This window comes from Eriocheir sinensis, chromosome 16 (assembly GCF_024679095.1).
Source record: "Eriocheir sinensis breed Jianghai 21 chromosome 16, ASM2467909v1, whole genome shotgun sequence".
Taxonomy (NCBI): Eukaryota; Metazoa; Arthropoda; class Malacostraca; order Decapoda; family Varunidae; genus Eriocheir; species Eriocheir sinensis.
The window spans coordinates 17,462,507-17,486,274 of NC_066524.1; the positions used below are offsets into that span (position 1 = coordinate 17,462,507).

The window sequence follows — 23,768 nt, forward strand, 5'->3', positions numbered from 1 at the left end:
TGGCAGGAAGACAAGGATGTTTCTACCTCTTTTGCCTTTCCCTCTATACCTTCCTTTATCTCCTCTCTTCTACTTCCTATATCCATGTACCCAACGCAAGCAAGCCACTCACACTACATCTCAATCTGTTTATCTTTCTTCTCTCTTCTCTCTTGATGCATGGGAGAGTTTTGAGACTAACAGGAGGGGGAAGATGGTGGAGGGGAAGAGTCCGTGATGTTGATTTGGCAGGAAGACATGTAGGATGACGCATGGGGAGGTTTTGAGACTAACAGAATATTCCATAATGATGTGATGGTAAGGGTAAACGAGGGAGTATGCAACGAAAGAAGACATTAGAATAAGAGGGGATAGAAGGGGCCATGCAGGTAGGTGACGATGAAAGGTGAGGGAGGCAGTGGAAGAGGAGGAGGAACAGGAGGAGGAGGAGGAAGATACAACCACATGCACCACCGCTCTCACCTCCACGTAACAGGTCCTCCACTCCTTGCAGCAGCGGATGGCACTCTCCACCAGGGACAGGGAGTCTTTGCCCCCTCCCGCCGAGTCCTTGATGCTGGGACTCTTGGTGATGGGCGAGAAGAGGTCATCCAGGGGGAGGTGCACTTGACAGGCTCGGGTCACCTCCCAGGACACACGCACACACACCTCCGTCATCACCTCCCTGGCAATGAACGAAGGTGGGAAAAGGTGGTCAATGGTCGTCTTCTGAACCATATTCCTAAACACATCGGGGATTACTCACCCATATTTAGTAAGGCTTTCCTATAGGTTGCTTTCTGGGGGTATTTCCAGGGGTAGTGTTTGGACCAAATTCCTAAACATATCGGGGATTATTCACCCATATTTAGTAAGGCTTTCGTATAGGTTGCTTTCTGGGGGTAATTCCAGGGGTGATAATTTGACAAGGTTTCCGCACCGTGATCGTGGAAAACACTCATGAGACTCGAGTGGCCTTGAAAATATTTGTTGTGAGAGGCGGAAGCGTCTGAAAATATAGGTTTTTAAATTAAGAAGCTCCCATCCAAAATTAACAGCTAGAAATGATGCATGAGTGAGTTATGGCTCTTATAATGAAGCGTGTGTCGTGCTGACGCGCCGCTGACTCCCTCACTGCTGGTGGTAGTGGTGTGAGTTGATCCAGATGATCCTGAGCAGCGCCAGCACGTCGTACATGTGCTCCGTCAGCGCCTGCACGGAGTCGGTGTACAGCCGCTCCAGGGGGCCCTCCAGGTGCACCAGCTGCCCGCTCGTCTCCTCCTGCCGCCGCTGCACCTCCTGGAGACACGCCGATGGTTAGTCTTGGCAAGAACTGTGAGTATTAGCCAGTACGTGCTGAGAAATTTAATTATTATTATATATTATTATTTTTTGGAGCAAGGGGACAGTTCAAGGGAAAATAACAAAACAATAACAATAACATAAAAGCCTGTTAAGTCCTCCTCCAGCAAAAGTAAAAAAGAATGAGAGGCTGGAGGAGGGGTCAGTTTCGGAGCGCGAGGTGTCTGGTTCGCTCCTCTTGCTTGTATGAAGAAAAATATAGCGTGAAAATATGAACGGTGGTAAAACTATTATAAAACCTGAACTCATTTTCTCACATAATTTGTTTCCTCGATATTGGAAGACTTGGAAGAATGCGTGCAAACTGGCGAGCATAACAGGTGCAAAATGGAGAAGAAAGCACACATAATTACACACCCACCCACACACCCACACCCACCCACACACCCACACCCACCCACACCCACACACATCAGACCTTGAGGGTGTCGATGGCCTGGCCGATGAGGAGGGTGACAGGCGAGCTTTCTTCCTCCAGGTAGTGCAGCACCTTGACGTACTCAGGACCTTCCAGCAGCGTGAGGAGGCGCTGTACCATGTCCTCTGCAGCGAAGGATTGAAAAAATAGTAGTGGTAGGATTATTTGTGGTAGGATCTCCCCTCTAGAACCCCCCCCCCCCGACCCCCACCCACTCACACACTTTTCCTAGCTACTTACTCTTCATGGACAGCTGCCGAATCTCATGCAGGAGGCCCAGCTCGAGAGGGGAGGAGGCGTCGCCCTGTTCGAAGCAGAAGGAGTGAATCTGCTCCACCCAATGCTGCACCAACTCTGGGCGGAGGGAGGCAGCGGTGAGCGGGAGAGAGGGAGAGAAACGCCTAACAGTACTTCCCTAATACGCAATTAAACAAGATTAATGACATACAAAGACCATGGCGTTATGAAGAGAACTAAAACATGACTCAACGTGGTAATAAAGGGAGGAACACCAGCAGTCAAGACCTTCACGGCTTACCTTCCGTCCTAGCGAGCAGTCCAGCGTTTAAGGGTAGCTCTCGGCGTTTCTCGGGGTCATCAGGCAACGCTAACACCTCTGGGGGCACGTACAGCATCGGGGTACCAGTAGCGGTGCCCTCGTGTTGCACCAGCTGTGCCCCCACAAGGTTGATGAGGCGCGGGAGGCCGACCAGCTGGCGGTAGTGGCCGAAGACTGGCGGGTCAGCGGGGTCGGCAAGCAACACGGGCTGGTACACCTCCATCAGGAAGTGTTGTACCTCGTGGGGGTCGTCTGTGTCCAGGGTGCCGTAACTATGGAAAGGAAGGGAGGAAGTGATGGACAGGAGGAAGAGGACGTGTGTGAGGAATAGGCAGAAGATGAAGAGAAAGCAGAAAGAAAAGGCGGATAAAAGATAGTAAGAGGGAGAGGAGGGGGTAGGCGTGTGCGGGGAACGGGCAGGAGATTAAAGAAAGTAAGAGGATATGAGATAGGACAGAAAGAGGATAGTAGTAGTAGGAGGAAACATATGGTGAGACAGAGGAGGGGAGAGTGAAGAGACTTAGACACACCAGAGAGTATCTTCTCCATATATCACAAGGCTTCTCTTCTCAAGTTATGGGAGTCACAGGCATGGCTGGGAGGAAGGAGGATCCACTGACCTGACCCATCGCTTGAAGTTGGCCGCTGTGATGTGCTGTTTGGGGTCCAGCTTTAGGAAGTACCACACCACGCCCACGGGTCCCACGGGCAGGTTGAGGCTCACCGCCAGCCGCGCCTTGCCGCCGATCCTGCCGCCACGCCGAGGGAAATCTTTGTCAATGACGGAACTCTAGGGGGCCGTATCATTTCAACGCCCAAGCACACACACTTGACAACGCTTTGGTAGGAATTGCGGGCATTTCAACGGGTAGCTTTACGACCCTGGTGATAGCTTGACCCTTCTTCTGTACCATGAACCTAAAACACTATACTCATTAGAACCCGACTGGTCTCCTTTTTGTGCATTTGGAAATAGTTGATGTGAGGTGCGGAAACTGATACTGACCTCTGTATTGCTGTTACGTTCATGCAAAAGAAATTCCACGTGCAGAGTAGATTAAAAAAAAAGAAGCCTGACATGTTTACCCCCCCCCCAAAAAAAAAAAAAGTTCTCACCCCCCCCTTTACATACCTGACCAGATAGCAGCAGAGGATAGTTTCGTTGGCCTCCCTGATGAAGCTGGTGGCCAGGGACTTCTGGTGGGCCGTCCAGGTGAGGCTCTCCTTCCCCGGCAGCTGTGTCAGGGTCTCCAGGAGGGCGAGCTGCCGGCCACAACGAGGGGCAGGTCGGGCGAAGGTCAAAAGTTAGGTTACGTTCATGTTATGGGAAAGAAAGGAAGGAAGGAAGGAAGATGTGAGAGAGAGGAAACGTAAGTGATGAGAATTGGAGAAGTATTGTTGGAACTGGGTACAGAAGTAGAGATAGGAATAAGGAATTGCTGGAAAGGGAAATACAAATACAGATAGGAAGTAGTATTGCTGGAAATGGGAATAGAAATAAAGATAGTTAAGGTTGACATGTCAGGGTTTGGTTAAAGAAAATGGTATCATGTGAGGGTACACACTAAGGTTTGCTCTCCCTGACATTCGCTGCATGGAGAAAATATTGCGAAGAGAGAGGTTGATACAAAGCGACAAGAGCAACAATCACACTCACGGCCTCCGCCAACTCCTCCTCCTCCCGCGCCTTCCGCTGCTCCTCCAGGAACGCCTCCTCATCGAACTCCTCCTCCTCTTCCTCCTCCTCCTCATCGTCCTCGCTGTAAACCAAAACTAGTCATGATTTCTCCATAACCAACAAATTAGTCCTAAGTGTATTTGTCTTTTCTATGATTAAGAATTATTTGCTTCAAGCTTAAGTAAATAAAGCTTCAGAAGTCATTGAGAATATAGTGTTTTGTCCCATGCAGAGGTCTAATGACAGTAATATTTCATACTATTATCACTACTTCAACTACTACGAGTACTACCGCGCCTGGAGTGCTCTACCTGGCCAAGTCTGCATACTCCGGGGGTTCCTCTTCGGGCATATCCATCTTGGCGGGTTCTGTTGGGGCCTGCCGCTGGGGGCACGGCGCTTCTGCACGAACTCACGGGGCTGGGGGGCACTCACACCCCGATGTCTTTCTCGGCCTCTTCTGCATGTTTAAAGAAGCGTCAGGTCGTCTCCGAGGGCACTGTGTGTGTGTGTGTGTGTGTGTGTGTGTGTGTGTGTGTGTGTGTGTGTGTGTGTCGCCCACATACCTGTACTACCTTCCTCGCTCCCTCACCACACCTATCAGTACGTGGCCGCAGGGAGTCACGTCCAGGGCCGCCAAGGGCACGGCTCGCGGGGCGGCGCGCGAAGGCCCGGCTGGTGCATGGCGTACGTGTGTCCTGTCTCACCTGAGCCCGGAACTGCTTGGCGGACCAGTCGTGGTTACTATGGCAACGCGTCCCTACCGCCAACACCATCCTGTCTCTGCCGCACCCTCCTCCTCCACCCAGTTGATAATGGTGACCAAGCCCTGCGTGTCGGCAACGTGCATCAGCTTCTCGTGGTGGCGGGCAAGGCGTAAACAAAACAAAAGCCACGAGGTCTTTTTATTGTGCCAGGATCAGTGGCAGCCACAAGTGCCGACTCAGCATGATAATTTTCTGCCATGCGAGGCACAGCTGGCCCCTTACTGTCTCCAGAGATTTTTACCTTACACTGGCAGACCACATTGGTCCTACACGTGCCCAGAGAGGTGAGGAAAGACGATGCTTTATTGTGAGATGTGACAATGGCTGCCTACCCTATGGTCCGACGTAGCCCCGCGCAGGCTGGCAGCAGCGAGCAGTAGCGGCGGCCGGGACGGCTGGGTGCTGCTGCTCCTAGGGGCCGGGGTGGACGTGGCCGCCCTGCAGGGCGTGGCGCTGGGCACACACGCAGGCGGTGGTCACCTCCAGGTAGCGCGGCAGGTAGTGGGCGCCGCCCGAGGCCTCGCTGCTCCACACCGTCACCTGGCGGGTCACGGAGGTGCAGCGGAAGTCGCCCTGCACGGAGCAGCGGAGGCCGTCACACAGGCAGCTCACCTCCAGGATGGCGGCGGGCAGGGTGCCGTGCATGAACTCCTTCCGCACCAGGTGCCACGGACAGTCCCCGGCCGTGGTGGCGTCCTCGAGCCACTGCGGTTGGTAGCCGGAGTAGTCCCGCTGCGGCATGCCCTGGGCGTCGAGCTTCAGGCCGCGGCAGGCGTCGTGGCGCGCCACGGTGAGGAAGTAGCGCGGCACGGACGTGTACTCCCTGAAGAGGGCCTCCAGCAGGGCGTGCGGCGGGCAGGGACTGTCGGGTTCGGAGCTGGAGTTGTTGAAGGTGTCTTCCTCGGCTAGATAGGTGAGGATGTCCTGGTCGGGGACGCTGTAATAGTCAGGGCCTGACGACGCCGACATCATCGCCAGGAGGAGGACGAGAGCGACGCCAGGCCACGGCTCGGCGGACAGCCAGATCCTCATGTCCAGACCGAAGGCGCAGCTCCCCTCACTATAGCGCTGCGCTGGCCGGCGAGGATGTGCGTCTCGCCCCCGCCCCGCACACTATATATCCTTGGGAGTCCTGGCCGCGCAGGAGGCCGCTGAGTCTAGCGACGCCTAGGGATTCACAGCAAATTACTGGGCGGCTCCCAGACGCGACGCGATCTGCTCCACATGAGTGTCGCCCCTCTCATTAACATTTCTCAAGGCTGGAGCGACGACAGAAAAATGATTCTTGCATTACTAACTATCAACTATTAGCGTCTGTCTGGTGCAGGTGTAGGCAGGGTGTCTGTGGCCACGTTCAGACACACTGCATCACACCCATGCTTGTTGTTGTCGCCGCTACGACTGAGCAGGAATAACCACACAAGACCTCGTCGTTCACTCACTTTAATTGCGGTAAACGTGTGAGATATAAGCGATACATTTCAATTATCACGTATCAAATAATGCATCACAAGATAATCGATTACAGACAAGGCGAGTATAACAAATGTGTCACTGTATCCTAACAGCTAATTATACAAATCATGTAAACTTACGGCATTGATGGGTCTGTAATCCTTGCAGCTCCCTTTTCCCCGTTCCATCCGCTGCAGGGGAATAGCGTCCATTCACTCGGCCAGTCGCCTTTTGTTTGTCCCACCACCCTTGGCTTGAGGCGATACCCGCCCATAGCTATGACGGCTGACCTTCAGGTCGTGGCCTCGTCCACTACCATACCTCACTGTCTATTTCATCTGTGTCCCGCCGTCCTCAGTGTAAACACGAGCGCCAGGCACACTGCTCTTCCTCTTACACTCTTCTTCACTACTTCGTGCCTCATCCTCACTACCCCTTACAACAATTGCAGTACATTCAACTATTACATCACATTGCCATTCATAGGCACACGTCATTACATTTATCATTATATTTACGTAACATTACGCGCGTCATTACATTTAGCGTCACGAATCAAGAACGAGTTCGGGGGCAACATGAGCCAATGCAAGATGGCGCCACTATAAAACACTCGCCTGCGCCAGAACAGGCTGGGCCATTCCAAACATTTACTTACCATTTCATTTACCATTCAAGATGCAGCAACACTTATGAAGGAATGTTTGTGTCTACGAAACTATTCTGACGACACTGGCATGGAGGCTGACCTGAAGCCAGGCCGCAGCGGGATTCGGGCACGTTCAGCTCAAGTGAACGGAAGCGAACGGAACGCTGCGCTGGCTGTGGAGCAGGGCCTGAAACCTCATCAACGGTAAACGGTAATATTTTAATGAAATTGTAGTATATCTTTACAGTAATTCTTCAATGATGTCTTAAGTAGGCGTAATCTTAAGTAAGAACCCAAATGATACAAATGTGTGTGTGTGTGTGTGTGTGTGTGTGTCAGAGTAAGGGCACAACCATCACAACTCAATGTATCTTCCTTTCCATCCTGAGAAGCCCCACGTTAGCAAGGTCGCGGGACTCATACAGTGAGCGACTGGCGTGCAGCGCGTTGCGGGGGAGGGGAGGTACCGCTCAGACGCCGTCACCCGATTTTTGAGTCCTCAGTCTTTGGCATTCTTCAGCAGCGGACTGTCCTCGGGAAATGTGACTATGGTGTCCTTGTGCGGCTTGGAGCGCCCTTTTACTTTCTGCGTCTTCTGTTCTTGGTTTTCTGTCGAGGTGAAGTTTCTAGCTTTGTTACTCTCCTCGTTCTTTATCCTCTCTTTGTTACTTTCCTCGTTCTTTATCCTGTCTTTGTTACTTTCCTCGCTCTTTCTCCAATTGCACGCTTGGGAGTTCTCCAGACGCACCATCACGTCCCAGAACCGGGCGTGGCTGAGGTACTGTCCCAGGCGGTACAGGACATACACGTCGCCGACCCGACTGTTCCTCGCCACGTTTTCGATGACCAAGGAGCGCTTGGTGGTGGCGTGAACCGGCTTGGAGAAACGCAGCAGCAGGAGGCGCACACTCGGCACCTGCAGGAGGAGAAGGAAGATAATCTGGCAGATCGTGATGGACATGATGACGATGAGCCACAGCCACAGCCCCATGAAGATCTTCTCGTACAGCTCCATAAAGATGAGGTGGCACCCGAACATCTCCGTGCGGCGGTTCACCAGCTGGTTGGCGACGGTCAGCTCGCAGGAGACGAACGGCGGGAACGTTTGGGACATGAAGTCGGTGAAGTTTTCCGGGTCTCGGTCGAAGGGGAAGGACCTGTAGCCATACAGGATGAACCTTCCCTGCAGCACGAAATTGAGGAACACGAAGGTGCATATGTCCACCCCCACCGCTATCGCGTTGACAAGGATGTACTTCATGTAGACGTCGTCGTGAGTTCGTATGTTGAAGACCATGTAGCGGTAGACCTTGTCGACCACTTTGCTCTCTTCCTCTTCATAGGTGGCGGCCTCTTTGTTCAGGTCTTCAAGAAGCTTTTTACATCTGGCATTATCCAAGTTCTTTGAGACCTTACGAGGCAGGTAGAAGAGGACGGCCAGCAGGAGGAAGGACCAGTGCACCCAGCGGTAGAAGAGGATGTACCGCCGCTTGCCGTCCAACTGCAGGAACGGGTAGGAGAGGCACACGTTCACGTACTCCTCCCGCACCGTCGTCTCGGCGTTGAAGTGCGACACGCAGACGATGTTGTCCCTGTGGTACCTGGCGGGGGCGACGACGTGAGCGGGGTCAGAGGGCATATCGGGACAGAGGACATATGGGGACAGAGGGCATATCGAGAGAGAGAGAGAGAGAGAGAGAGAGAGAGAGAGAGAGAGAGAGAGAGAGAACGAGGCACCCACCAGGAATGAAAGACGGCCAGGAAGCCCCCGAACATGGCCCACACGGTGCAGCGGTAGTGCAGGTAGAGCGGCAGCCCATCGAGGGGCCCGGTGGTTACCTTGTTGATCTGCGTATGTACCCCGCGGACCACCGTCTCCAGCAGGTAGCGGATGTCCAGCAGGTTCAGGTTCTTGTCCCCCTGCTTTTTATTGTCATCCTTTAGTGAGTATCAGGAGGAGGATGAAGATGAGGATGAGGAAGAGGAGGAGGAGGAAGAAGGGTAGGATAATTTGTCACTGTCCGAAATCAACTCTCTTAGTAACCTATCACTGTTAATATAAGTATGCCGGTAGCGACTAGTTTGAAGTGATCTTGTAACCTTCAACACTTAGTTTTCCTACAATGTTTTTATTCACTGCCTTTCTGATTTAACAAAACAAAAGATATCCAACTCCAAGCAAACACTGCCTTGCTGGGGGTTTGAACTGATCTCACGACCCCCACGATCAACAGTTTTCCTACAGTGTTCTTATCCAATGCCTTTCTAATTTAACAAAACAAAAGATATCCAACTCCAAGCAAACACTGCCTTGCTGGTGGTCTGAATTGATCTCATGACCCCCACGATCTACAGTTTTCCTACAGTGTTTTTATACCAAGTGTTTCTTATCTGACGAAAAACAAAACAAAACAAACTCCAAGCACAAGCTACCTTATTGCCGCCGCCCCTCGACATATTAAAGTTATTGCTGGACGGGTTGTTGTGCTGCTCTCGGTTCGGCTGTCCTCTCTCCACCTTGACAAAATGTTTAGTGTGATTAAATACGTTATTTCCACGGTAAATATATCTGTGTGTGTGTGTGTGTGTGTGTGTGTGTGTGTGTGTGTGTGTGTGTGTGTGTGTGTGTGTGTGTGTGTGTGTGTGTTATCAGAAGTGAGATAAGGACAGATCAAGTGATAAATCTCCCTGAATTACTAAGGAAAAATTTGACATTGATCTATGATATACGTTCTTGATAACATTCCCTCTTGTAAAGTCACGTAAGGCCTTTCCACGACTCCTAAAACACTTTATATTGACGGGGGACATTGTACTCCTGTCAACTCGGGCCTCGTCTCCCGGTAAATATCATAGACTTCACTCGCAATCTCCGTCCTTATCACTCTTTTTTAGGCACCATCGCAAAAAGTAGCTTCAAGGGGGCTGTAGATGTCGCATCCACGAAAAGGAAGTTAGGGTTTTGGTTAGGGTTTTATTCTTCTCCTTACTCTCTATTAACATATCGGCACCCAGGCACACGCATTTGCCAAGGCTTTCGTAGGCGTTGTGAGCGTTTCCACTGGCAGTTTGACGTCCCTGGTGGTAGTGTGACAAAGCATCTGTACCATGAACGTGAAAAAACACTCATGAGAAGGCTACTGATCTTCATGACCTTTGGAAAGCGTTGATATGAGGCGGAAAAAGCGCTGGAGAATAACGACCTTGGTTTGCTTGTCTGTTTGTTGAGAGTTTGTTTGTTAAGCACCACCCGAAATTGACTTCTCTTCTGGCCTCTCGTTCTGTTTTCTTTTGTTGGAGCGGCGTCTAGCGGGTCTTTTTTTGTTGTGGATTTTGTTTTGTTTTGCCCTTGAGCTGTCTCCCTTGCTGTAAAAAGCCCCCCCCCCCCCCACACACACACACACAAAAAAAAAAAAAAAAAAAAAAAAAAAAACTCGCAAAAACTCTTAACCTGCCCAATTATGATGAAAAAAGGTGGAGAGGTGTAGAAGGGACCAAGAAGGGACTCATTATATTTTGGAAGATGTACAATGAAAACGAAATGATGAAGAATGCATATACATAACCTCACGAACCAGTGACTTAAGGAAACAGGGTAGAAAGGCGTAGCACGGGTCAAGAAAGGACTCATTATATTTCGGATGATGATCGATTAAAAAGAAATGATGACGAATGAATAAAAATACTTAAATGAACTAGTGACTAAAGGCTATCAGATCCAACTCAGAACACTCCAGGTACATTTTCCTGTCCTTGACGCGACAATCAGCACACCTCGAGACGGTAAATCACTCCAGCGATATGATTAGCGTATCCTTCCTCTTATCTTACACTACTTCTCTCATCTTCCTCATTTCCCTCTTCATCTGCTTCTTTCATCTCCCTCTTTGGTAGTAGAATAATCTTTGTTGTGCACTGCATCACTGTTATTTCTCCATGTGATGTTTTTGGTGTCCTATCCTGCCTTTGCATTCTTGTGGTCTGTAGTTCTGTGGATGTGGTTGTTGTACTTTAGTTGATATGTTGACGCGCGGACGCAGTGCCTGGTGAAACTCTTCCGTCTCTGCCTGTCAACATCTACTATCTACCTACCTATCGTCTATCTATAACTTGTGGAAGGAAAGAAAGAAAGAAAGAAAGAAAATACAGAAGGAAAGAAAGAAGGAAAAAAAGCGAACGAACGAACGAAAGAAAGATAGATAGATAGATATGGATAGATAGAGAGATAAGGATATACCATTGCTTTTTACATATAACCTGTGAAAAGTATGATACAGATAGACAAACAGACAGATAGACAGATAGAAAACAAGAGATATATACACACATCTGCTCTGTGGTCGCCTCGCTAACATCTGTCACTCCTGTGGGTTACCTGGCAAGTTTTCGTGATTACAGGTGGACGCTCTGCGCTTACTCATGCCACGCCGTCACCCGGGCTTTCTCTTCCTTTCCCCGCCTCTCTCTCCTCGCCTCTCGCTTATCATTAACTCGGAAGATTAGCGGTGCAAGACAAGGCATGACTCAGCGATGTAGTTTTTTTGGGTACACGGAAATCACAAGTAAAGGTAAAGCTGAGGGGATACGCGTGGTAATCATAGACCACATATTTTCAGCAAGTCTTTAGTGTATATTCGTACTCCTGAGAACGACAACGGTAAGCTTCAGACATTTCAGCTTTTTGACGCCTATTCCAAATATTTACGAAGCTCTTCCCATTTGCCAAGGCTTCAACACTCCCATGCCGTCTTTATTACATTTCCCTAACTCCTCTTGCTGTTACTTATTCACTCTTACTGTTTTTACCCAAGCACCGGAGATTAGCACTGAGGCAACGAGCATCTTTAGTTATGTTCCCAACCTAAACATTTTCCTACTTTTCAAAACGGCTATGGCAAACTTTATATACTTTAGGTTTTTAATACTCAAGCTAAACAATAACGTAACCTTCCCAGTGTTCAAACCGTCAACATCTATAGGCAGGCCGTTTTTAATACTCAAGCTAAACAATAACGTAACCTCCCCAGTGTTCAAACCGTCAAAACCTACATGCCAGACTTCTCATACTTCCCAGACTGCCATCCCTCCCTTCCACCCTTCATCTAACCCTTCCTTTCCCCCTCCTTACACACCCCTCCTACGCTCTCCCTCCTATCACGCCATTACAGACGCGACACAAACAGGTATTATCACCCTCAGGAAGTGTGCAATCGTCCGGGTATCGGCATGGCGAGGCGTAGGTGTCAAGGGCTTGCCGACGTGCCAAGATTTGTGATTAGGAAGATTGGAGGTTATCAGAGACGTGGGTGTTGGAGGGAAGTGAAGAGGAGGAGGAGGAGGAGGAAGATGCGGATGTTAGGGTGTATGGCTTCATAACTATGGCTGATTTCAATGACTGGGATATGTGTAGTATTAGTCGAGGATGCTAAACATTACTAGGGAATTATAGCCTTGTGACTCACCTCTGTATCTCATGTTGGCGGCTCCTTCAGCTCTTGTATATATATTCTTACGTGAAAGAAAGAAGGAAAAAAACGAACGAACGAAAGAAAGAGAAAGATAGATAGATAGATAGATAGATAGACAGATACAGATATAAGGATATACCATTGCTTTTGTGACTCCCTGGCTAACATATAACCTGTGAAAAGTATGATACAGATAGACAAACAGATAGACAGATACGTGTTTATTTCTATCTCCCGCACGCGGAAGGGGAAGCAGAGGAAGTGACGAGACTCGTAACGACAAGCAGACGAAAAGCAGCAACGAATAAAATGAAAACTAAATACAAACAAAAGGAAAGAAGGGAGAAAAAGCGAGTGGAAGTAAGGGCGTTGCAGGATGTGGGTCGATACGCAAGGGAAAGGAAAGATAAAGAAACGAGGAAGAGGAAAAACACAATGAAAATAAACAAAAGGTAAGAAGTCTGCGGCCATTCCTCAGCAGCAGTTAAGGCCGAGTAGTGACAAACAGCAGCCTTTGCCTGGACACAAATGCGCGCAACAAAAAAGTGCATGATTTTCCGGCAGCTGAACAAAGTTTCTCTCTTTAGCTTCTTCCTGAGAATCAGAAGCAGAGCAACTCCTTATTCAACACAAAAACAGGTAACAGGTGACAGCAGGTGGGGCGGGGGACGCGTAGAAAGCAGCGGGGACAGTCACGGCTTCTGTCATCAGCTGTCCCTTCATTAGACTTGCGCGATCCTGGCGACATGCAACCTGGGCTGTCCATTCATCCACTCAAAACGTATACAGTCTCGAAGGCATAGGTGAGTGTGGACAAGGTGCGTTGAGCTGCGTCTCATTTATTACCAAAATACAAAAACTCTACAACAGACGCGGTGACTCAAGCTGGCCGAGGCGTGGCGGCGATCTGGCGTGCTGCGGTGAGGGGCGTGGCAAACCGGCGCCGAGGGGCTCGCAGGCCAGCGGCGGCCCCCCGGCTGCCGGGCCGGTGCTCGGCGGTGAGGGGAGGCGTCGGTGTGGGTGGGTGCGGGAGAAGCTCATAAGCTGCCTGCTGCTACATGCGACTCCCATCGGGCAGGTGTGAAGAGGACGGGTTCAGTGGACTAAGTTCTGGACGAACTTGTAAGGCAGCGGCGGGGCTACGGGCAGCACGCTGCCGCTGGGCTGGAAGCCGCCGTGGTCAGCCACGAAGGTGATGTCCACAGGGACGCCCTCAGGGGAGATGTATCTGGGGGCGGCGGCGGCAAGGGTCAGGCTAACCGGCCACCACCACAACGGTCCTGCCGCCGCGGCTCACCGAAGCGGTATATCAACACAACACACGGGCACACACTCACCTGTAGCCGCCCTGCACCACCTGGCCGTTGTCCTGCTTGCCGGTCTCCTGCCTGAAGGTGCCGTCGCTGGTCTCGTACCGGAAGTTGTAATCCCCGTAGGCGTTGTGTTCCCTCTGGTCCTGCACGATGGATGCCCCGCGGTTGCCGCCGCCGCCGCCCTGCCCGTAGCCGCGATCAGCGACGGCCACGGCCACCACGCCTGCCACCTGAGGGAGTAAGGAAAAGGAAGTTAAGTAAAGGTGTTGACGGGAGGATGTTAAGAAAGGTGAAGTTTATGAGGGGACGCTACTTATCGCGGCATAATTTTTTTTTCCGTTCCAGGTATTCATATACATGCGCTAAGACGCGTTATCGCGGGTGAGAAGCGTATCACTGACGCAGGACTCCGCCTGGCTGCATGCACTCACTCGTCCTGCGTTCTTATAATACTCCTAACGTAGTAAATGACAATGGGAATATATCCTATCCTACCTTGTCAGGGGAAACATTTAGATGAATTCTAAAGAGACTGACAGCAAATATAAAAGATGGTAACAAAGGGTATGGGCAACACACACACACACACACACACACACACACACACACACACACACACACACACACACACTCACAATAAGGAGAACACGAGCGGCCATTGCGTTGGGCGAGGAGGTGAGACGCTGAAGTGTTTGGGAGCAGAGATTCGCGTCCTTTATAGCCCACCGGCCACGCCTCGCCGCCCAGCAATGACAGGCCGTGCACGCGAGGGGGCGCTTTTTGCACGCGCTAAGATGCGGTGGCTGCCTCGCGCCTCGCTTGCGTCACCGCTCTGAAACACGTGTTGGCTCCTTCACACGCGCCCACACCGGTGTGTGAGACATCCCATCCTTAACTTCGCATCGCGGAACCCAACCTTTACTATCACAAAGTAACTAAGTGAAGCATCTAAGTATAAAAAAAAGTACCAAGGAGGTCCTAAAGAGCGATGCAAAGCGGAACAGGTCACAAGAAGAAGAGTGATTGTTGATATCCTGTTATATACACACATACGTCATCATTTGCTTTTATAATAGACTAATATAAATAAATTTGGGTGGGACAGATCCCGACAAACAGTCGACAAAAGACACGGTACCGTGTCGAAATTCATGTATGTATTCAGGATATAGGATGTCTCACGATACGAGGATGTCTGACGACACCACACCGGTACTGTGCTATTTTGGGATGTGCATATTTTCAAACTTTGGGGGCTTACACACATACACACCCACACCCACACCCAAACAGAGAGACACACACAGATATATAGATAGTTTAATGACCACAGTATGCAGGTATAAATGTTGAGATTACATAATCCTTAAACTAACTTACCTAACTTAACTTAATCCTTAAAATCACACACCCATACCCACATCCCCGCCTTCCCCCACACATTTGCTAAGGCTTTCATTGAGCTTGTTGTGTTAGTACTTCCATGGGCACAGTTTCATGAGCCTGACTAATCTCCTTTATGGCCTTCGCAAACAGTTGTCGTGGGAGCCGAAAGCGTCTGAGAAACAACGAAGCATCTGTAGGTTACTTCCTGTATCTTGATGGTGTAAGATAAGCACTTTGTTTCTTCATGTTCCATACAGGAAGAGTGTTGCTGTTACCTAGGGTCGGATGCTTCTACTTTCCCTTATTAAACGAGACAGCGGGTTTGTTTTCCCTTCCCTGGCGGCGAAAGAAAGCCCCTAATCAAGGCATGCAGGGAAGCAGGCGGCTCTGGATACGGCGAGCGCACGCAACAGTTGCACCACGCCGGCATCATTACAGCCACCCCACGCTGCAAAAAAGGTCGCCATACGTAGACCACATCGCTGTTATTACGTCACACTATACCGTAATCGTACTAGCCGGCGTGTCATGAACTCCTCCTCCTCCTACTACTACTACTACTACTACTATTACTACTACTACTACTACTACTACTACTACTACTTCAATCTGGCCTGAGTATTATTGGAGCTACTACTACTACTACTACTACTACTATTTCAATCTGGACTGAGTATTATTGGAGCTACTACTACTACTACTACTACTACTATTTCAATCTGGACTGAGTATTATTGGAGCTACTACTACTACTACTACTACTATTTCAATCTGGACTGAGTATTATTGGAGCTACTACTACTACTACTACTACTATTTCAATCTGGACTGAGTATTATTGGAGCTACTACTACTACTACTACTACTACTACTACTACTACTACTACTACTACTACTATTTCAATCTGGCCTGAGTATTATTGGAGCGAGTAAAATATAATAAAGAAAGATAAACAAATTGAAACGAAGACTAACAGATAAGTATAAGAATAAGCACAAGATAGGCATAAAGATAGATAGATAGATGGATAGATAATAGACGGATAGATAGAGATAATATTTCTCTTTCCTTGTTTCCATTTGAATTATTTAGACATTGTTTCTCATACTAAAGTTTTTATTCACGATCAGAGTTGTCGGTGCGTACATCAACAACAAGAGACAACATAAATAACAATAACAACACTGAACAACAACAACAGAAAAAAAACTAATCATAACTTGGAAGCAGGTAATGAATGTGTGTCTGGAATATCGCTCGACTATTCCTTTTTTACTTACTATGCTCGTACTCATCCTCCTGCGAGCTGTCTCTATAATCTTCCCAGCGTTGAGTGTAAAAGTGAAACTGGAGTGACTTGAACGTCGGGGTGCGAAGACGAGGAAGCCGGAGAAGCAGGAAAGACGAGTGACATGAAGATAACAGATTGCGGAAGGGACGAACAGGGACCGACTCAAGCGACGCAGAAACAGCATGGGCAAGATGACTTTGGAGATAACATGGGAAGTGAGTGTAAGCGTATGGAGGAGTCGTGCCTAGAGTGTAGAATGACGTAGTGGTGAGTCATGTAGTGAGGTGATGGGTACACGGTGACTGATATAGAAGATGGAGGACAGTTGAGCGGGGACGAAAGAGAATGAAGAAAATGAGTAAATAATAGTTGCTGGCTAGGAGGTGAGGAAATGAGTAGAACATGAATGAGATGAAAGAAACTGGGTTGAAAGAACTTGAATAAAAAAAAAATAATGATAACTAGCACGCATATGTCGCAACCAGGAAGTGAGGAAATGAGTGAGGCAAGAATGAGCACTAAGTTGTAGGTTAAGAACTAGTGAGACTGATGAATGAGAATGATGAGTAAAACAAATACAACAAAGAAGACAGCTCAAGGGCACAAAAAAAGTAAACAATAAAAAAAAAAGTCCGCTACTCGAAAAAAAATAATTGACAATATGCAGCACGTGAGTCGTTACCAGGGAGTGAGTGAATAAGCATGAATGAATACCTAGTGAGTAACAGAATGAGGCAAACAGAGGTAGTGGTGACGAGAATGCATGAAAAATTAAAACAAACTGTGCTTTGAAGATTAATTAAAGGAGTGTGTGGTGGGAGGAAGACAGGACAGGAAGAATGGGAAACGTGTGTGTGTGTGTGCGTATGTATGGAGACTGAGTGCGTGCGTGAGTGTGTGTGCGTGTGGAGAGAATAAGTGAATAATGAAGAAAATAGTGCTTATGTGGTGAAAGGAATATATGAGAAGTGGACGGAAAGAATGGGAAACGTGTGTGTGTGTGTGTGCGTATGTATGGAGACTGAGTGCGTGCGTGAGTGAGTGCGTGTAGATAGGATAAATGAATAATGAAAAAGGTGCTTATTTGATGAAAGGAATATATGAGTGGAAGACAGGACGGAAAGAATGGAAGACGTGCGTGGGTATGTGTATGTGTGTGTGGAGTGAGTGAGTGCGTGTGTGCGTGCGTGTGGCCAGCCAAGATGTGTTTAGCGAGGTAAGGAGCCGCGCACAGGTTGGCTCTTGCTCACGGGGCTGTCGCGCGATCAATACCTGGCGGGGGGAGGGGTGGCGGAGGCGGCGGAGGTGGCGGGGTGGACTATAGCTGGGACAAGACGCTGCACACCCCATCTCGACTCACAGCGGCCCCGTGGCGCAATGGTAGCGCGTCTGACTCCAGATCAGAAGGCTGGGTGTTCGAGTCACTCCGGGGTCACGGTGATATTTTAATCTGTCTTTCTGATGACCCAAATGGCTTCTGTGCGTGTGTGTGTGATGGGTGTGTGTGCTTGTGTGTGTTTCAGGTGTGTTTTTTGTGGTGTTTGACTTGCTTATCCTTCTATACGTGTAAACATATGACTGTTTTTTGTTCAGTCTTCCTTGGAATTTAATAACCTTATGTACGTGTGTGTCATGTGTGTGTGTGTGTGAATCATGTGTACGTTTTACTGGGTTAGGTGTACATGGCTCATTTTACACACTCTTCCTCACGTCTGTCCGTACACACACACACACACACACACACACACACACACACACACACACACACACACACACACACCTATTACAGCTTGTTTGATGTGTGCCGCGCCTACATGCTCAACGTGTGTGTGTGTGTGTGTGTGTATGTTTCGTCTGTACGTGTTGATTATATATGTGTACGTAGCTAGATTTATACACCTTTCCTCACGGCAATTATACACACACACACACACACACACACACACACACACACACACACACACACACACACACACACACACACACACACACACACACCTGTTTTATGTGACTGCGTGATGTGTGTGTATTTATGTTTTTTTTTTCGCTATTTATGTCTGTATGGGCTCTTTTATATACATTTCTTTACGACTACACACACACACACACACACACACACACACACACACACACACACACACACACATGGTGCCCATGATGGTCAAATATATCAACAATGCAAATTAAGAGCAGCACAATTTGTATGTTTTGTAAATATTTTTCATTGGGACTTATTGTTGTTGTTATTATGATTATTATTATGATTATTATTATTATTATTATGATTACTATTATTATTATCATTATTATTATCGTGATTATTATGATTATTATTATTATCTTTACTATGATTATTCCTATTATTATTATTTCTATTTTCCTTTTTATTTTCAATCATACTACTTTGTTCATTTGTCTCATTCATTTCATTTCATCTTCCATTGATGTATATTTTCAGCTCTAGGGCTGCCTGGTACTTCATGAAATAAACCGTTTATTATTATTATTATTTATTATTAATATGTGTGTGTGTGTGTGTGTGTGTGTGTGTGTGTGTGTGTGTGTGTGTGTGTGAGTGAGTGGGTGGGTACAAGTGTGTTTATTGCGTTAGTATGTGTAATCAGTTTTATATATTAAGCCGTGAAGATATAAATAGAAAAAAAACATTAAAGACGGTATGGGAGAAAACGTCAGTAATTAAAAAAAGGCAAAAAGACACAGGAAGACAAAAGAAACATACCCAATAAATTAAAAAGTAAAGATAAAAGAAAGACAAAGAATGAAAGAAAAACCACAAAGTAAAAAAAAGTAAAAAAAATAAAAAGATTAAAGGAAACCGAAGAATAAATAAAACTCCACGCAATAAAAAAATAGTAAAGAGAAAGAGGAAAGAAAAACTCCGCAGCAAACGTTGGCTCTCGGAAGACAAAAGTTTGAAAGAAAAATCATTCAACTCGGAGGAAAGAAAAACTGCACAAAGACAGACGTAAAGGAAAAGAAAAACACGCAGACTTTTGTATGAAGAGGACGGAAAGGTTATTTATGATTTACGAGAGAGAGAGAGAGAGAGTAGTTCAGCAAAATACTCTAGATTATTAAATGAATATGTCTCGTTTTCTGTCACTTTACTCTTTCTTTTGTTGTAGCACACACACACACACACACACACACACACACACACACACACACACACACACACACACGGACCCCCTCCCACACACACAGATAAAAGTACGACTATGAAGATGAAAGGAGATAAAGAGAAGATAAAAGTTCCGATGATATAAATGTGTGTGTGTGTGTGTGTGTGTGTGTGTGTGTGTGTGTGTGTGTGTGTGTGTGTGTGCGCGTGTATGTGTGTGGATTAAGCAACACCCAGACCAAACAAAAGTAAAGTTACACCACCGACAACAGACAGGTGGGGCAGGCAGGTAGGCGGTGGCGAGTCTGTGAATGGTAATTACAACCTTTCCTTCCCGCAACAGGTGATCTCCTTTCACGCTCCGCCACTCTCTCTCCTCACGATGCCAAAACACTTTAAACAATACAACAAACACCACCCAACACCCTCTACCAACGCTGCAAAACAATATCCAAACACTACCTCAAAAGTTGCATTAGACGTGACATAACAACATCCTGAGACTCTTCTTGTGATCAGCTGAGTCTTCGGGAACTGTAGAAGGATGAGTGACGTGATGGTGAAGGCGTATGGCAGCTCACAACTCTTCGTCAGGTTGTGGTCAGGATGCTTCTACAAATACGGAGATCCTGCTCATCCAAGCCATCAGTATCTTCAGGTCCTGCAGGCTTACTAGTGAAGAACAGCAGCAATCTTCCCTCCAACATGATGACTGGTAGCCTGTTCTTGGTAAGTTGTGCCATCTGATCTTTTGAGTACTTACTTTTTACCTCTTAAATTAACATGAGATGAACTTTTTTTCTTGTACGTCCAGTCCAGTCCAGTAGTAGGCGTGGGATTGCCTTTGTAGCGGCTCCCACTTATGACTTATTCTTGATTCTTGAATGTTGATTGGCGTTGTTGTCTTTTAGTTTTGTTCAGTTTTCTTTTTTCTTTTTTTTTCTTTTTTTTACGTAGTGGTAGTGATGGTGTTCGTGTAATGATTGAAAAAGGAATGACAGACTTCCTTTATCATGATCTATACTTTTCATATTAACGGGATGGCTTCTTTGTGTTCATTTATTTGCGAAGGCAGCTTACCTATATAAAAGCAACTTCCTACCACTTCAAAAAGGTATATCAGGGACTTTCTATATCACATGATCTATACTTTTCATATCAACGTGGTGACTTCCTTACTTTCTTTTACTTATCTAGTCAATTTACTGATAAAGACAACTTCCCACTGTTTCAAGAAGGATTGTCAGGGACTTACTTTATCATCATCTTCAAATTTCATAGGATTGACTTCACATTTACTTTTCTTTTACTTATTACATCGACTTACTGACAAAACAACTTCCTCTACAATTGAACCTACAGCAAGTGGCGGTGGCGGCGGCTGTGGCGAGTGTACTGCTTCTGGGAGGGGTATCATGCTCACCCTTCCCGACCTACAACGCCCCAATCCCAATTCTGACGGACGTGCGCAGCCAGGACGATTATGGGGGTTACGCCTTCGAGTACAGCACCGGGAACGGCATCGGGAGGAAGGAACAGGGACGGCAGAGCTACGGGCAGACCAGTGAGGGAGGCTGGAGGTGAGGGGGAACGGGGAAAGGTGAATGAAAGGTGGTGTCTGTGGTGTCTATAGAAAGCTTGTGGTGATGGTGATGGTTGTTGGTACAGTTTATTTGTCTGTGTTCACTGTGGTCATGCTGAACACGTGATAGTATTATACGCTTGCACACCCTGACGCGGAGGTGAATTCAATAGGGTCGGTATATAAGACGCTTTCAGTTCTCACATCAACTGCTTTTAAAGGTCAAAGAGGAGGTTAATCGGATTCCATTGAGTGTTTCTTTCGGTTCATGGTACAGAGGAAGGGTCACACTACAACCAAGGTCATAAAACTACTCCTGGAAATGTCCAAAACTCCTACGAAAGCCTTGGCAAATATGTGAACTTGGGAGACGAAATGCTTTAAAATACGACCCTAGGTGTTCATAAGCCAGTGCTGTGTCCTGTGTTATCTCCTGATCGTGCTTTTAATCTTCTCACCTGTTGCCATCCGCCTTCCTAACTAAAGCAGTAAACCAGTGCTGTGTCCTCTATTACCTCCAGATCTTCTTAGTCTTAACACCACTTTCCTTTCTTTTTCCTAACTAACGCCATAAGCCAGTGTTCTGTTCTGTATTATCTCCTGATCTTGTTTTCAGTCTTACCATCACTTGCCTCCTTCCTAACTACAGCAATGGGTATGTTCTCAGAGCCGTAGAACAGAAGAGTTTGCCCAGTTTCATCATAGCCGCCATGTTGTTCCCAAAAGAGCCGCGAAATTCAAATAGATGCTGTTACAATAGAACTTTCTGTGGGCTCTAGGTCTCGTCAGGATCTCGAAGAAGTACCTAGAGGGCAAAAACACACAAAAAAATCTTCCTACCACTTCAAAAAGATATATCAGGGACTTTCTATATCACATGATCTATACTTTTCATATCAACGTGGTGACTTCCTTGCTTTCTTTTACTTATCTAGTCAATTTACTGATAAAGACAACTTCCCACTATCAGCATCAATTTGAATTTCGCGCGGCTCTTTTGATGAACAACATAACGAATGATGAAGGTGGGCAAACTATCCTATGGCTCTGGTTCTTGTCTCACCCCTTCCTTCCCTCCCCTCACAGCTACACCTCCCCTGACGGCGTCCCAGTCGACATCACCTTCGTGGCAGGCAAGGGCGGGTACCAGCCAACAGGAGCGGTCATACCCACTCCCCCGGCGCTGCCCTACGCCCGGAGTCAGCGTTTCTAGGCCCCCCTCCATCCCCCCCCCCACCCTGGCAGCGTATACCACCTCGCCCACTCCCTCTTGAAACAATACCCTGATTGATACTTGTCCGATTCGTTGTTTGTTTGCTTTTGTTTGTTTGTTTGGTGCCCACTTTTGTTTTACTTTATTTGTTGTTGTTTCGTCTACATTTTTTTTTTGCCTTTTTTTCCTCTTATACAAGTTGCCCTTTTATCTTATTTTACTCCATTCTCCACTAGAGGCTGCTTTGTTATGCTTTCTCTCTCTCTCTCTCTCTCTCTCTCTCTCTCTCTCTCTCTCTCTCTCTCTCTCTCTCTCTCTCTCTCTCTCTCTCTCTCTCTCTCTCTCTCTCTCTCTCTCTCTCAGGTGGGCAGCCTCCTCAGAAGCATGTGTTATCTAGTCCTGGAATGCAGCATGAGGCAGCATCACAGCATCACCGCCTCGATCTCTGTCCTCATGCTGTGTCTTAATCCTCGCTTTTGTTATAATTAAAGTTTGTTGAACACGCAAGTCCGAGAAATCATTATCTACCTTGGGAATGGGAGAATAGGCAGGAGGGATACTTGTGACGATGGGAACCTGGGAATGGGGAATATTTAATGATGATGGGAAACTGATAATAAGGGATACTTGTGTTGATGGGTAAGAGGGAATGAGGAAAAGTTGTGTTAATGGAAAAGTGGGAATGAGCGAATGGTGGTGGTGATGGTGGTGATGGTGATGGTGGTGATGGTGATGGTGGTGATGGTGGTGATGGTGATGGTGGTGATGGTGAGGTTCCCAAGATGACCTCAGCACCCACCAGCATTATTAAGAGTCTCAGGCCACGAGTTAGAAGTCATTAAGTGGCGGGTGCTTCGAGGTGCTGATAGAGGGAGGGAAGAGGAGTGGGAGGAGATAATTAAGTCTATAACTAAACACTTCGACCGTCAGTGCTAATGAAGACACGCCCCCCACAAAACTGTACCTCTGTTGCCTTCCACTTTATATGATTTCTCCATGACTGACATATTTGATTTCTTCCTTTTCGTTTTAGATTTGATTCAGTAACCGTCCAAAGCTTATTTCCTCACCAATAGTTAATAATAATGTAGTTCTATCGTCTTCCACTTTATATAATTTCTCCATGACTGACATATTTGATTTCTTCCTTTTCGTTTTAGATTCGATTCAGTAACCGTCCAAAGCTTATTTCCTCACCAATAGTTAATAATAATGTAGTTCTATCGTCTTCCACTTTATATGATTTCTCCATGACTGACATATTTGATTTCTTCCTTTTCGTTTTAGATTTGATTCAGTAACCGTCCAAAGCTTATTTCCTCACCAATAGTTAATAATAATGTAGTTCTATCGTCTTCCATTTTATATAGTTTCTCCATAACTGACATTTGATTCCCTGACATATTTGGTTCCCTTCTTTTCGTTTAAGATTAGATTCAGTAAATGTTTAATGTGTAATTCCTCATCCACAGTCACATTCACTCATCCTCCCCTCCCCCCCCCAC

The 23,768-nt window shown here is 47.3% G+C and overlaps 5 protein-coding genes and 1 non-coding gene across 8 annotated transcripts; 2 read left to right on the forward strand and 4 right to left on the reverse strand.

Annotated features, from left to right (window-relative positions):
* Window positions 1-1,019: 1,019 nt before the first annotated feature.
* Window positions 1,020-4,772, reverse strand: LOC126999168 (dynein axonemal heavy chain 2-like). The gene is made up of 8 exons (XM_050861496.1): window positions 4,594-4,772; window positions 3,976-4,078; window positions 3,451-3,581; window positions 2,939-3,067; window positions 2,298-2,590; window positions 2,000-2,113; window positions 1,760-1,884; window positions 1,020-1,278 (listed from the first exon to the last, which is right to left on the reverse strand). Exons 1-8 carry the CDS (start codon window positions 4,770-4,772, stop codon window positions 1,111-1,113), a joined length of 1,242 nt encoding a protein of 413 aa, XP_050717453.1. The 3' UTR covers window positions 1,020-1,110.
* A 117-nt stretch (window positions 4,773-4,889) lies between these two features.
* Window positions 4,890-6,759, reverse strand: LOC126999466 (uncharacterized). The gene has a single exon (XM_050862084.1). It carries the CDS (start codon window positions 5,793-5,795, stop codon window positions 5,175-5,177), a length of 621 nt encoding a protein of 206 aa, XP_050718041.1. The 5' UTR covers window positions 5,796-6,759; the 3' UTR covers window positions 4,890-5,174.
* Window positions 6,760-6,862: 103 nt separating this feature from the next.
* On the reverse strand, window positions 6,863-9,443 carry LOC126999467 (innexin inx2-like). Of its 3 annotated transcripts, none has more exons than XM_050862085.1 (3): window positions 9,301-9,443; window positions 8,609-8,805; window positions 6,863-8,468 (listed from the first exon to the last, which is right to left on the reverse strand). In XM_050862085.1, the coding sequence occupies exons 1-3, from the start codon at window positions 9,322-9,324 to the stop codon at window positions 7,367-7,369; spliced, it is 1,323 nt and encodes a 440-aa protein (XP_050718042.1). In that variant the 5' UTR covers window positions 9,325-9,443; the 3' UTR covers window positions 6,863-7,366. The 3 variants fall into 3 exon arrangements, with proteins under 3 accessions (XP_050718042.1, XP_050718044.1, XP_050718043.1); XM_050862087.1 differs by having other exon boundaries at window positions 8,609-8,787; window positions 9,301-9,430; XM_050862086.1 differs by having other exon boundaries at window positions 8,609-8,790; window positions 9,301-9,430.
* A 3,098-nt stretch (window positions 9,444-12,541) lies between these two features.
* Window positions 12,542-14,689, reverse strand: LOC126999473 (endocuticle structural glycoprotein ABD-5-like). The gene is made up of 3 exons (XM_050862100.1): window positions 14,284-14,689; window positions 13,673-13,878; window positions 12,542-13,563 (listed from the first exon to the last, which is right to left on the reverse strand). Exons 1-3 carry the CDS (start codon window positions 14,305-14,307, stop codon window positions 13,431-13,433), a joined length of 363 nt encoding a protein of 120 aa, XP_050718057.1. The 5' UTR covers window positions 14,308-14,689; the 3' UTR covers window positions 12,542-13,430.
* A 3,000-nt stretch (window positions 14,690-17,689) lies between these two features.
* On the forward strand, window positions 17,690-17,761 carry Trnaw-cca (transfer RNA tryptophan (anticodon CCA)). Its single transcript has one exon. It is a non-coding gene; the product is annotated as a tRNA-Trp (tRNA).
* A 2,141-nt stretch (window positions 17,762-19,902) lies between these two features.
* Window positions 19,903-22,602, forward strand: LOC126999472 (endocuticle structural glycoprotein SgAbd-2-like). Its single transcript, XM_050862098.1, has 3 exons — window positions 19,903-20,197; window positions 20,831-21,048; window positions 22,137-22,602. The coding sequence occupies exons 1-3, from the start codon at window positions 20,075-20,077 to the stop codon at window positions 22,261-22,263; spliced, it is 468 nt and encodes a 155-aa protein (XP_050718055.1). The 5' UTR covers window positions 19,903-20,074; the 3' UTR covers window positions 22,264-22,602.
* Window positions 22,603-23,768: the final 1,166 nt, after the last annotated feature.

Coding starts and splice junctions, on each gene's coding strand:
- LOC126999467 (XM_050862085.1), bottom strand. CDS start 9,324: ATGTCGAGGGGCGGCGGCAATAAG. Junction 8,806..9,300: donor CGAGGGGCGGCGGCAATAAG/GTAGCTTGTGCT, acceptor TACTCACTAAAG/GATGACAATAAAAAGCAGGG. Junction 8,469..8,608: donor CTGGCCGTCTTTCATTCCTG/GTGGGTGCCTCG, acceptor CGCCCCCGCCAG/GTACCACAGGGACAACATCG.
- LOC126999473 (XM_050862100.1), bottom strand. CDS start 14,307: ATGGCCGCTCGTGTTCTCCTTATT. Junction 13,879..14,283: donor CCGCTCGTGTTCTCCTTATT/GTGAGTGTGTGT, acceptor TTACTCCCTCAG/GTGGCAGGCGTGGTGGCCGT. Junction 13,564..13,672: donor GTGGTGCAGGGCGGCTACAG/GTGAGTGTGTGC, acceptor CGCCGCCCCCAG/ATACATCTCCCCTGAGGGCG.
- LOC126999168 (XM_050861496.1), bottom strand. CDS start 4,772: ATGGTGTTGGCGGTAGGGACGCGTTGCCATAGTAACCACGACTGGTCC. Junction 2,591..2,938: donor AACTTCAAGCGATGGGTCAG/GTCAGTGGATCC, acceptor TCCTTTCCATAG/TTACGGCACCCTGGACACAG. Junction 1,885..1,999: donor TCGGCAGCTGTCCATGAAGA/GTAAGTAGCTAG, acceptor CCTTCGCTGCAG/AGGACATGGTACAGCGCCTC.
- LOC126999466 (XM_050862084.1), bottom strand. CDS start 5,795: ATGAGGATCTGGCTGTCCGCCGAGCCGTGGCCTGGCGTCGCTCTCGTC.
- LOC126999472 (XM_050862098.1), top strand. CDS start 20,075: ATGCTTCTACAAATACGGAGATCCTGCTCATCCAAGCCATCAGTATCT. Junction 20,198..20,830: donor TGACTGGTAGCCTGTTCTTG/GTAAGTTGTGCC, acceptor TTGAACCTACAG/CAAGTGGCGGTGGCGGCGGC. Junction 21,049..22,136: donor ACCAGTGAGGGAGGCTGGAG/GTGAGGGGGAAC, acceptor CTCCCCTCACAG/CTACACCTCCCCTGACGGCG.